Raw genomic sequence first — 12,505 nt, 5'->3', positions numbered from 1 at the left:
TTTTCTTCTTCTTTTTGTGTGGTCTGAATTGTAGTTTGGGTCAGAGTCAGAGTAGAGTAGAGTAGAGTAGAGTAGAGTAGAGTAGGCTTAGGTAGGCAGGGAAGAATAGAAGAGGAGGAAAAGAGAAAAAGAGAGGGGAGGGAGCTTGATACTTATAGTACTCTAGATTCTCATTGCCACTAGCTCATGCACCAAATTACATGCTTTTTTTTACTGGTTTTCTTTATAGTTATTCCCATGGTTCATTCTCGGGTCAGGTTTGGATTCTTATGGTAGCTTGATTAAAGCTATCTATCTAACAAGTGCGTCCGTGTAGAGTCGTACTACACTAACAAAAATAAATAAATAAATAACAACGTCCGAAACACATTACTTCTAAACTACGCAGAATCAACTAACTCTACTACTATCCTAACGATATTTAGGCTATTAGCTACGCAAGCTGCGCTAGACAGACTTCTGCTCCACAGCCTGCTCGACAACGCCACCATTAGACGACCCGTTGTACGACGGCTCGTAGTCCTCGCCGGAAAGCTCCTCCAGAGTCTTGCGCTTGGTCTCGGGAATGAGCAGCGTGGTGAAGCAGCCGCAGAGCATGAACAGCGCGAAGATCTGCATGACGTGGTTCAACCACGGGGAGTCCGACGAGTTCTTGGCTCCCTTGTGCACGAGCGGGCCGAACACGCACTGCGCGATAATCGCCCCGACTTTGCCAGCGGCCGCGCTGATCCCGTGCGAGGTGGACCGGTAGCGCGTGGGGAAGCACTCGCCCGGCACGATGAAGGTGGTGGCATTGGGGCCGAAGTTGAAGAAGAATTGCGCAATGACGTAGAGACCGAGCAGCCCGTTGTGCGACTTCAGCAGGGGGTGGTAGGCGAACCCGATCACGATAAAGACGATCGTCAGGATGGTGAAGCCCATGAGCTGGATGGTCTTGCGGCCAATCGTGTCGACTGTCGCCACCGTGACCCAGTATCCCGGGATAGCACCGGCGCAGATGAGAATCAGGTTTCCGACAGCGTTGCGGTAGAAGTACTCGTAGACGGTAGAACCACCGCTCCACCCAATCGCGCTCAGGATGATAGAGTTGTTCAGGCCAAGACCGTAGAAGGCTAAAATCGATGTTAGAGAGAGAGAGAGAGAGAGAGAGGTCGGATGCACGTACCAACGTCAAGGAAAAACCAGGAACCAGCTGTGCCGAGGAGGATACGGCCGTTCTTCCATTGGGAGTAGTAGCTCACAAAGTCCGACCAGCTAGCCTTAGGGGTCGAGAGTTGTGATCCGGTAGATTCGCGAACAGAGACACGGTTTTCACGCTTGCCCGTGATGTATGCATGCGCATCATCATCAGCCTGGGCGGCATCGCGGGCCACATCAAAGGTATAGCGAGGGGTCTCGGGGATGGTCAGACGGTAGTAAAGAGCAATGCAAGCGGGGACAGCGCCAAATCCAATGATAACGCGCCACATCTTATCCACAGCAAGCTGGCACACTCCGGAGCACTGGCCAACAGACTTGGCCGTGAGGAGGGACTCCTTGAAGCCAGAAGTGACAATCAGGGCAATAATGGCGGCAGCAAATTGGCCAAAGCCCTGCATCGCAAAGACGGCGCCCATCATGGCACCTCTCCACTTGGTTGTAGCGAATCTAAACAGGATCGGTCAGTAACATGTTTACCATATAAGGCAGAATCAAAAGGATCACATACTCGGAAGTAATGATAGAGGACAACGGGTAGTCACCACCAATACCAATACCCATGATCACCCGCCAGAAGATGAGGATACCAACAATCGAGACCGCACGTGAATCCGAGGAGAGAGACTGAGCGAGGGTTGCCATGATGATGATAATCAACTCAATCCCGTACATACGTTTACGACCGATGCGATCGGCCAGCCAACCAAAGAAGAGCTGTCCGATAACAGTCCCTCCAGAGGTGGCAACCTTGATCGCCGTGTCGGAAGAGGATGGGATCTTGCCAGCGCTAGAAGCAGCATCCTGCCAGTAGACCACTCCAAGCATGCTCGAAGCCAGGTTGATAGCAAAGATATCGTAGGAATCCGTGAAGAAACCAACGCCTGCCACGACGATGGCCCTAATATGGTGCCAGCCAAACTTGGCATTGTCGATTTCCTGCAGAGCTATGCGCCGACGCTCATTGGGATCTTCGACGGTAGCCAGATCCTGGGTATATCCGTTCACGCCCGCCATTGGGTGTGATGATTGATTGACCTTCAAATAGGATGCCTAGTGTTTGAATATTCCGAAATTAGCCCAGTTCCAAGACCTCGGGGGAGATAGAGAACCAACAGAAGAAGAAGAAGAAGAAGAAAAAAAGGCACCCAGATGTCCTTAACGACAAGAGAGCCTTTCACTTGAAAAGGGGAGCACGAGAGAAGAAAAAAAGGAAGGGAATCCCAGTTCAACCTTGAGCAGTACGAAGGCATCTAATATACTTCGGCTGGGATGCCTCCTCCTCCCCCCCTTTTTTTTACAGCGTATAATCCGGTAACATTGATTATCTTCGAGACCGAGAACAAGCGTGTCAAGCTTCGACCAAGCTAAGTCAAGCCCTGTGCCAACACGGGCAATTCGACCGGCGCCCGATATTGTCCAGAGTACTGGTCTGGCCAACGAATCAGCTCCGTCCCTGAAGGAACATGAGCGAACGCCGACTTGTGAGCGGTTGAAGAGCCCAAAGCCCGCCAAGACCGCCATCTCGAGCGCGAAATTGGACGACTGGAAGGTTGTAAATTGCCAAGCACCGCCATGGCAAAGCGCACCAATTAGGGCTGGCGAGGCGTCGGGCCCTACCAGATAGCAGCCCTTGGCAATATCCATCTCAGTCGCATTTTCAACCATCAAACTGACCCCGTGGACGGCACTCGCTGGACATGATCCTACTGAGGTCCACGGGGACTGCTTAACGGGATGGGTTGGGACATAGGAAAACTTCTAGAACACAGGCCCTTGGGGTGGGTGCTAACTACAGGCGACTCGAAATATACACCCCCTAGTCCTGTGACTATCTTGGATTTCCAGAGATGATCCTTCACTTACCAGCAACACCAGCATAGTCATGTCATGTCATATAGAGCAGGATTGATTTTGCCACTGACCTTGGTATACAGCTGACAGTGCCTCCGGGCAAGACGAGCGAATGAAACAAGGTAGATTTTTCATGAATCATGGCGGAAATTTCTTCTGAGAGGGGGTGGGGGGTTACAGAGCTTGCCACCCATCCCCAATTCAGCTCCACACCATCTCATGGTCCGTGGAATTCGGAGGCAGGAAATACGCGAACCTCCCCGACAGCAAACATCCGCATTCCGGTATGACAGGGCACGTTTGAAGAGAGTCGTGTTGGGGGCTGCATATCTAGATCTCGCTTGATACCGGCGTACTAAGCAATGCCAACCCTAACTAGTTAACTAACGAACTAACGAACTAAAATATCTCACGTCAGATCGGAAAAGAAAAGGGGGAAAAAAGAAAAAGAAATGACTCCGGAACCTCAGATGCCAAGAAGAGGTGCACTCTCCCAATGATTTGACTGGTTTCTGGCATTGCCCTAGCGCAGGCGCTTAAAGGTGTTGTTGATATAGTTCTTCTTGGAGTTGTTGCCAGGAGCCCAAATTAATCAACCAACAACCTCAAGGCAAATTAGTGACTTTCAGTTAATAAGTTACATGGCTTTTGGGTCTAAAAAAGGTAGACTGAGTGAGTGCTTCTCAACTATCGTATACTTGCTTATATTCAAGGTAAGAAAGACAGTCAGTCGTCTGAGAGTCCTTTCCCGGAATGATGCCTCACATGTCTGGCTCGTCCATCTTTGAACTGGTGGAAAGGTTGGTAGAGACAATTTATTGTAATAACGGGATATATAGTAGAACAGTCCAACCAAAGATTCGTAGAGTAAAATGGCTTACTTTATATACTATGGATCTTGATCCAGAGATCTAGTTTAATTTCTCAACCAGGGCCCCTGTCTGGCCGCGGATTCTCGTGAATTGTCATGAGATAGGTTGATCGATCCCTGATCGGTCAATCAGTCAATTTGCACATTGCGGTCACAGTTAATTCGATTTAGATCTGTCAGGGGGTTCTACTATAATTATATCCACTAAGATCGTGCTTTGAAGGTAGTAGGTAAGGTAGGAATATTTGTGTAAATCTAGTGTAGTGCTCCAACAATTCCTTCTTGTACAGGTCGTAAGGTATGGTGTAGGTAGACCTAGCTTTTGGCGCGATCGTAACAAATAAAAGTCCCCACTTGCTGCATGGAAAAGACCCAGACCAGAATACCGGGCTTCAGATGCGTCAAGTTGATGGATGCACTGGTCAAGGATATCCAATCCAGTTCCTTCAAACCGGAGGAGACCGCCATCGGTGTTCGCAGTTTGGCAGTGTCAACGACCACGGATTCAGGAGGTGCGATTTCGGCTGGTCACGGCGTTTCGCATAGCGCTCGACGACTGTGAATGCCGTTCCTGGCCAGAAGCATGCTGCTCAACAGGCCCACACTGGCCCTCCACCCATAATAAGCACCGGAGTCTCAATGGGAGCCATTGCAATTCACGCGACATGGGTAATGTGATATCGGTTGACGCCTCACGCCTCTATATTATTCTGCGCGATGCCATTGGGACATTTTCCTGGGAATGGGTATGATTGATTAGCTGAGCGTGGTGCCAGTGCTTCTTAGCGCACTGCATCCGCGGATCCATGGATTTCTTCCATGGAACCCAAAAGCATGGATGATGGCAGCAAAGAGCAAGTGCGGGTGCTTACAGCTCGGCGTGGGTAGAAGAACCCTGGAATGGATTAACTCTCGGCGTGGGTAGAGATTCAAGTGCGGGGACGATTGTGGGTAGCGGTCGCTTTATCAGCCAGGGACGGAGGAAGTTTTCTCCCAAGGTCAGATTAATGTACCCAGGACCTGGGTTCAAAGCATCGACTATTATTAGCTTAGTAGAAAGTAGGGGCTAGAGTTTTTTGCCAACACAAGAAGGAAAAAAAAGAATTATGACAAGGGCGAGATTCGAACTCGCGCATCTTGCGATACACGCATACTCCTGGTTTTGAGGAAGTGTTTACACTTGAGGCGTGCGCCTTAGACCGCTCGGCCACCTTGCCGGGAGATGGTGATAGTCAGATAATTAAGACATTATGACTCACTAGCAGTACACAGGAAAAGAAATCAAAAAATATGACAAGAGTGGGATTCGAACCCACGCATCTTGCGATACACGCATACTCCTCGGTATGAGGAAGTGTTTTACACTTGAGGCGTGCGCCTTAGACCGCTCGGCCATCTTGCCATCCGTGGAGAGTTTTTCTCCAAAATGATCTCATATTCAGGGGTTGCTTCGCTGCGAGGCAGGATCCCCCACCCCAAACTATTTACTATGGATCAATCATACCCTCCTATTGTTTTATTACCTGGGTAGTTATCAAGATTGGAATTGGTTGTCTTTGAAATAATGAATCCTTACTTGGGGTCTCGCGCTCAGCATGGCTTCAGAAGTTAGGTCAGGGGCGTTTTCATTAACCAAGGACGAGGATATATATGTTTTACCTGGCAGAGTACCTTACTTAGCATCAAGAGTCCCTATGAGAGTACCTCTTCATAAACATTCAACAAGGGTGACCTGAATTGTAACCTCAAGCATGTCCATCAGTGCACCTGAAGCCTTTCTCTGTTCAAGTCCCACCCTGGGGGCCATGCATGTATTTCTGGAGTTACTTCGCCAGCCTCCTCCCCCACCTCTATCACCATCGCCTAGCCTTGTTTCACACACAGGGATCTTCATCCAGATAATATTGTTGTGAAAATGGAGAACAGTCAGTGCTTGATTGGGAATACAGCAGCTTTTACCATGAATATTACGAAGCAATCAGGTGCACAAATTGTTTGGCGCCATACAAGGAGAATGATTCGTTTCTATCCCTACCAGACACTGTCCCCCCCCGCAAAGATATACGCATTGGTGGCTTTTTGATCGGGTTCGAGAGGCGAGACCGGTATGGCCAACTTCCTGGAAATGATCTTGGTCCCCAATAAAGAAGCCTCCATGGAGAAGACCTGAAACACCTAGATGCTTGCTCCTCTTCTCCCCTTCGCTACCTGCTTAGCCTCGCGACATTGCCCGTCATCCTGGTCTAAAATGAACTCCTCTTCCAGCTTATCAAGTATTTCAATCACGTAGTTCCTGGCAGTCCCACTCCAATGTCTCGTTGTCTACTTCGACTTCCTTAGCAGCCTCCTTGACCAAAGAAGGGTTTCGTGCGCATGTAGACAAGTCTTCGACAGACGTAGTGACTGGGTCTTGCATGTTTTCAAAACTTCTCGATTTAATCTATCGAGTCTATTGACCACACCAAAGGTTTCTGGCGCGCTATTGACATGCTTGAATCCTAAGCTTTGTCCAAAGAAAGTCAATATCCAATAGGTCGTAGCTTCGAGTGTCACGAAAATAAGCATCATTCGCTGCTCAACCTGTGCCCATAATACAAAAACTCCTGACCGTATACATCTTTATGCCAATGAAATAGATACCGTAATCGAAACGCCAACCCTGACCGTCCATAACCCCACACAGCTCCAGCTGTCCCTAGAACAAAACAGAAATATCATTGCGAACCTACTGAGACTGGCCCGTCGGTGCACATGGTTTTCCAAAGTACCACTGAGCAAAACTTTGGAATGCTGCGGCATCTTTGGTTCGAAGATCGTACAATTTGGTCGGGCGCACCACGACGGTATGACCTTCCACGTAGGCTTCGATGACGCGAGCGTGCTGGGGCCCCATGAAAGAAAAGGCCATCACCGAACACGGCAAGCGATTAAACTTCAGGTCTACTTGGATTGAAAGCAAAGGGAGAAAAATGCAAGGGAGACTTACTGGTGCGACCATATGATCGATAAAGCGGGCCCTTCTCAGGTGGGCTATCATCAGGCGTAAGATAGGGAGCAGCTCCCCCTGAAGAATGTGGTCATCGTCGGCGTTGAGATTATTGTAAATAGTGGCCTTGACGTGGGCATATGTGGCCCATGTGTGACCTGTTCAACATCGGTGAAGCCAAACTCCGGAAACACATAGCGGTAGAGGTCCTTATACCCCCGGCTGCGAATCCTATAATTGCATCAGAATCATGAGAAAAGCGGACGAAAGGGTAGTGGGTGAGTATGCTATCTTACCCAACCGGGGACCACACGACTTCACCACCCGGGGGCTTTTTGGCGAGGGAGTAGTGAGAGATATAGGTAGACCAGTAAATGTTGATTGCTTGCGCGCAGGTTTTCGGATCTCTCCAGTCTTCTTGGATTGAATCATGGGTATCATATTTCATATCGTACTCTTCATCATATTTATCGTCAGGGGTCGGTAGCAAAGACTCATCCAAAGGAGCGAAAAAGACCGGTCCATCCTTGGAGTTTTCATCCAGAACCATAGGCATAAACTGAATTTGATCGATCTCAGATGGAGCTATTCGGTGGTCTGGCTTCAACCCTGTGATGTGCCTCTCAACGCTACGCAACCATTTGCGCATTTCCTTCCTCTCGGGATGTTCAGTAGGGACGGGCATGATATGGGACAGATGGGAGAGATGGGCTCAGGACAGGCAGGACAGATGAGTGAGGTTCTTTATAGACTTGACAAGAAGACTGCACTTGTTTTTGTTTTTTTTGCTGCCTCACCCCGACCCCAACACTACCCGCTCACCTCTTCTCTGGAAACACGAGTCCAATATTTTTCACTTCCTGTGGTTGTATGCGCTTTATAACTCTAGAGGACAAACTACAGGAGATTAGTATTATATAATTACAATAAAAAAATGCAAAAACATACAATAGCCAGGATTCGCATGTGGTCACCCACCATACTACTAACTGGTCGGCAAGTGGCTTATGTGCGGCAGATACAGTCAGTGATCACCTGATACCTGGTCCCACCTGATGCCTGATTTCCCCTCACTAACTATTTTTTTAATAATTTTTAACAGCTTATATCTTAAATAATATAGATTTAATTAAAGCTGTGATAGAAGTAATTAATTTATTAAAGATTAGTAATTTAATTAATTATACTAAGATTATAAAAAAGTTTAATATTAATTAGATAATATTATTAAGATATTATTATAAGGTATAGTACTCTAAAGATTATTAATATAAGTAATAGTAAGTTCTTATTAATTAATATAAAAAAGAATTAATAAACTATATTAATAAATTTACTAAGTAAGGCCTTTTTATATTTTATAAAATATTTTAGAATTTTATAAAGAAAATTATTAATAAAAAGTCTAGAAAATACTAGTCTAGATACTTTATAAAGTATTACTAAGATAATCTTATCTTAACTTATATAATAGCTATTAATATTATATAAAAATAAGCTAATTTTATATATAAATATATTCTATATTTTAAGTTATTAAACTAGAAAATATAATAATATAAGCTATAGTTAGAAAATATCTGTAAGCATCTCGCTGGCGAGGTGCTTGGGTATGGGTAGTATTGGTAAAGAAAGCAAAGCTATATAGAATACAAGAGTAGTAGAAAGGTATTAGAAGTAATAAAATAAAGTACTTGCCTCTTAGTACTTTAGGGATTATTATATTATTATTTATATTATCTAGTTAAGTTATTAGTATAGTATAGGTAATTTAAATATTATTATTTTTTTAATTACTTTTAATTACTAGGCATGTAATTTAATATATAATTTAATATATAATTATATATTATATAATTATTATAATAATTATCTTTCTTTCTCTTAATAGTATGTCCACGCGCTATATATACTATACTTAATCTAGCTTAGTACCTTATTAAGGAGGAGCTAGTCCTAGTTAGTATAATATAATTTACTTTTTTATTTAATACTAGAAATAATAATAATATATATAATATTATTTTTATTAATTATATTTTATTAAATAAGATATAAATAATATTATATTTTATTTTAAATAAAATAATAAATAAGAATAAATAATTTACTAGATATATTAGTAATAAATAAAAATATTATTATAATATAAATATTATAAGAGAATACTTTTTTTTATATATATTTTTTAATCTAATCTATATTTTAAAAAGTTCTTTCTAATAAATTAATATATTATTTTAAATAAATTATTATTATTTAAATATTATAATAATAATTAATTATATTATAGATTTTATAGCTCTTTCTAAATATTCTTTATTAAGTATTATACTAGCTATATCCCTATAGAAGAGAGCTTATTTAATTATTATTATTTTTTTCTTTATAGATACCTTTATTCTAGTAATATAAGTCTATTATATTAATTATTTATAAACTTTTATAATAAATTTTTTTATACTTATATTAATTATAATATCTATAACTTTTATTATTACTAGTATATTTTTTATAATTCTTATTATTATTATTTTATTATTTAATAAGATTATATCCCTCTTATCCTTTATAATTACTTCTAGTATTATAGTAACTCTTACTATCTCTTTTTTTACTTCTTCTACTATAGTAACTCTAGCTATTCCTGCTATTATTATTATACTAGCTCCTATTATTATACTAGCTCCTATTATTATACTGGCTCTTATTATTCCTATTATTATTATAGCCCTAGCTACTCTAACTATTCTAGTTACCTCTACTAGCCTAGCTACTATTATATAGATACTATATTACCTATATTATATTAAGTCTTAATAATATAAAGATAATAATCCTATAAAAGCCTATTCTTATATATATTTAAATTTAAAATAATAATATATTTAATATATTTATTTATATAAAAAATACTTCTCTATTATCCTACCTATATAGGTTAATTTTAGGGAAATTTAAGTAATATCTAGTAAGGTAATAAATATAGTAGCCTATATCTAATAAGCCTATACTATTATAATTTTTATTTATTATTTTAAGATTAAGAACTAGATAGAGAGATTATTTTAATTTATTAATTATAATATATTTTGCCTACTTAATATATAATATATTAGAAGTAATATAATAAAGTTAGAGAATAGTAATAAGGAGATTTAGAATAATTATAATAATTAAGAATTTACTAATATTATAATATAAGTACTTTATTATTTTTATTTTTATATAATAAAATTAAGTTATTTTCTTAAAATTTCTTAATATTTATAATATATTTCTATTAAATCTTAAAATTTAATAAAAAAAAATAATATTATTAATATATTTCTATAATTTTTTTAATTTCTTAATTTTATTAATTTATTATTTTTATATTTTACTATTTTATAATATTTTATTAATATCTTACTTATATCTTATTTATATAATAGAATTTATTTAGAATATCTTATATATTTTTTAAATCTTTTATTAATTATTAAGTATTCTTATATATTAGCTATTCTTTTTATTTAACTAGATATTAGTCTTTATTATATAGCTTTTATTATATAATAATCTATTCTACCTCTTATTCTTTCTTATTATTAATAATAATTAGCTAGAATAATACTAGTAAGTTACTATATTTTATATTTTATTTCTTAAAAAATAATATATAAAAGACTAGGTAGATTTTTTTATATAATTTAAGTAATTATAAATAATATATTTATTAATTTATTATCTTAATTATTTTAAATAATCTTTTATATTTAGTATTTAGTTTCTTACTAGGCCTTTATATATAAATATTTTTTATAAATAATAATATTTATTAACCTATATAATATTTAATTAGATAATACTTCTTATTATAGCTCCTTACTTACTATTTAGTAGTATAGTATAAGCTCTTTTCTAGCTAATAATATTTTACTTATAATTAGTTAAATTATTCTCTTATTATTATAACTATACTAGAGTCCCTAATATTAGTAAGTTTAAATAATACTAGCTAGTAATTATATTATATTTTATAAGAAAATATTTTTAATAATATATTTTTTATATTATTATATATAAATTTTATTATATCTAGTTAATTTACTTAATTAATTTATTAATAACTAATATAAGTTTTTAAATAAATTTCTAATATCTAGTTCTAATATTTTATTTAGCTATCTATCTATAAATAAAATATAATACTTAGTTATTCTTTAATTTAAAGCCCTTAATATAGTTAGGTCTAATATTTATTAGTAAAGAATAAGCTATAATTACTTATTAAGCTCCTTAATACTCCTATTTTAAATATAATCTTTTTTATAAATATATTAGCTAGCTCCTTAATATTAATATTCTTTATTATTAGGAGATATTTAGTTCCTTTAATATATTAATTTATAATTATTAAAATAGTATTATATATATACTTCTTTTATATTAATAGTAATAAGCTTATAATAAAGTCTAGAATTAGATCTTATTAAGAATATTCTAGTACCAGAAACTTTATAAACTAGCCTAGTAAAAGTTATTTAAGTATTTTTATTTTTTAGTAAATTAAATAATTCTTTATATATTTCTTAATATTATATTATAAAATATTTTAATAAAACTTTTATTTAATAAAATTTAATATTTTTTCTTAATTAAAGTAATCTATATATAGATTATTATAATATATTTTTAATAATTCTTAATATATTATTTAATTAAAAAAAATATAAATAATCTTATTATATTATATTAATTTATTATTATTAATATATTATTTATTCTTATAAATTTATCTTTATTTAATATTATTCTTAAGCTACTTTATTATTTTTTATTTAAGTAATTTCTCTATTATTTAAATATACCTCTAGTATATTAGATATTTTTTACTAGCTTTATTCTAAATATAACTTATATAAGTATTCTTATATTATATTTCTTAAAATAAATCTTATAAAGTAATTAATAATATCTTATAAACTTATTTATTACTAGCTACTTTTTATATTAGTATTTTTTAGATTAAAAGTTCTAAATCTTTTAATTATATAATTAGAATTTCTTAAGAAATTACTATTTTATTTTTATTTTAATTATTTTATAAATTTCCTAGCTTTACTTAAAATATAGGTAAGAGTCCCTTAACTATATCTTATTAAATAAGTTTATAATCTTTTTACTTTAAAAGTATATTAGCTAGATTAAGGTTACTAGACTAATATTTAATCTAGAAATTATATATTACTAGGAACTTAACCTATTTAATTTAATATTAATTTAAAATTTTAATAATATAAAAATATTTTAAATTTATATAATTTATTTATATATATATTATATATAAATTACCTTTAAAATAATAATATTATATTTTAAAGTATTTTACTATAACTAGTAATTTTTAATTATAAGTTTTATATCTTTTCTTTATTTTAATTAATTTTCTTAAATAAAAGATTATAAGTTACTAAATAGTATATTATATTTTTATAAACTAGATATTATTATATTATATTAAAATTTCTATAATTATAAAATCTAATATATTAGTTACTAGAAATATCTCTTATTCTAGGTTAAAATATTATAGTACTAGAAATCTAGAGAAT

At 36.3% G+C, this 12,505-nt stretch overlaps 2 protein-coding genes and 2 non-coding genes across 4 annotated transcripts; all 4 read right to left on the bottom strand.

Annotated features, from left to right (window-relative positions):
* Positions 1–447: 447 nt before the first annotated feature.
* P175DRAFT_0439989 (uncharacterized protein) lies at positions 448–2,214 on the bottom strand (the record flags this gene model as incomplete). Its single annotated transcript, XM_040893999.1, has 3 exons — positions 448–1,112; positions 1,166–1,647; positions 1,709–2,214. 3 exons carry the CDS (start codon positions 2,212–2,214, stop codon positions 448–450), a joined length of 1,653 nt encoding a protein of 550 aa, XP_040751327.1.
* Positions 2,215–5,029: 2,815 nt separating this feature from the next.
* P175DRAFT_0t78 lies at positions 5,030–5,139 on the bottom strand. Its single transcript has one exon. It is a non-coding gene; the product is annotated as a tRNA-Leu (tRNA).
* Positions 5,140–5,213: 74 nt separating this feature from the next.
* On the bottom strand, positions 5,214–5,324 carry P175DRAFT_0t77. The gene has a single exon. It is a non-coding gene; the product is annotated as a tRNA-Leu (tRNA).
* An 876-nt stretch (positions 5,325–6,200) lies between these two features.
* Positions 6,201–7,885, bottom strand: P175DRAFT_0558128 (uncharacterized protein; the record flags this gene model as incomplete). The annotated part of the gene is made up of 6 exons (XM_040900820.1): positions 7,857–7,885; positions 7,205–7,805; positions 7,067–7,139; positions 6,652–6,986; positions 6,385–6,539; positions 6,201–6,325 (listed from the first exon to the last, which is right to left on the bottom strand). Exons 2-6 carry the CDS (start codon positions 7,591–7,593, stop codon positions 6,201–6,203), a joined length of 1,077 nt encoding a protein of 358 aa, XP_040751326.1. The 5' UTR covers positions 7,594–7,805; positions 7,857–7,885.
* Between the last annotated feature and the right edge of the window lie 4,620 nt (positions 7,886–12,505).

Source organism: Aspergillus ochraceoroseus, assembly GCF_002846915.1.
Source record: "Aspergillus ochraceoroseus IBT 24754 chromosome Unknown P175scaffold_5, whole genome shotgun sequence".
Classification (NCBI taxonomy): Eukaryota; Fungi; Ascomycota; class Eurotiomycetes; order Eurotiales; family Aspergillaceae; genus Aspergillus; species Aspergillus ochraceoroseus.
Note: the sequence above shows the minus strand (reverse complement) of the source record. Positions and strands in the feature narration are given on the sequence as shown.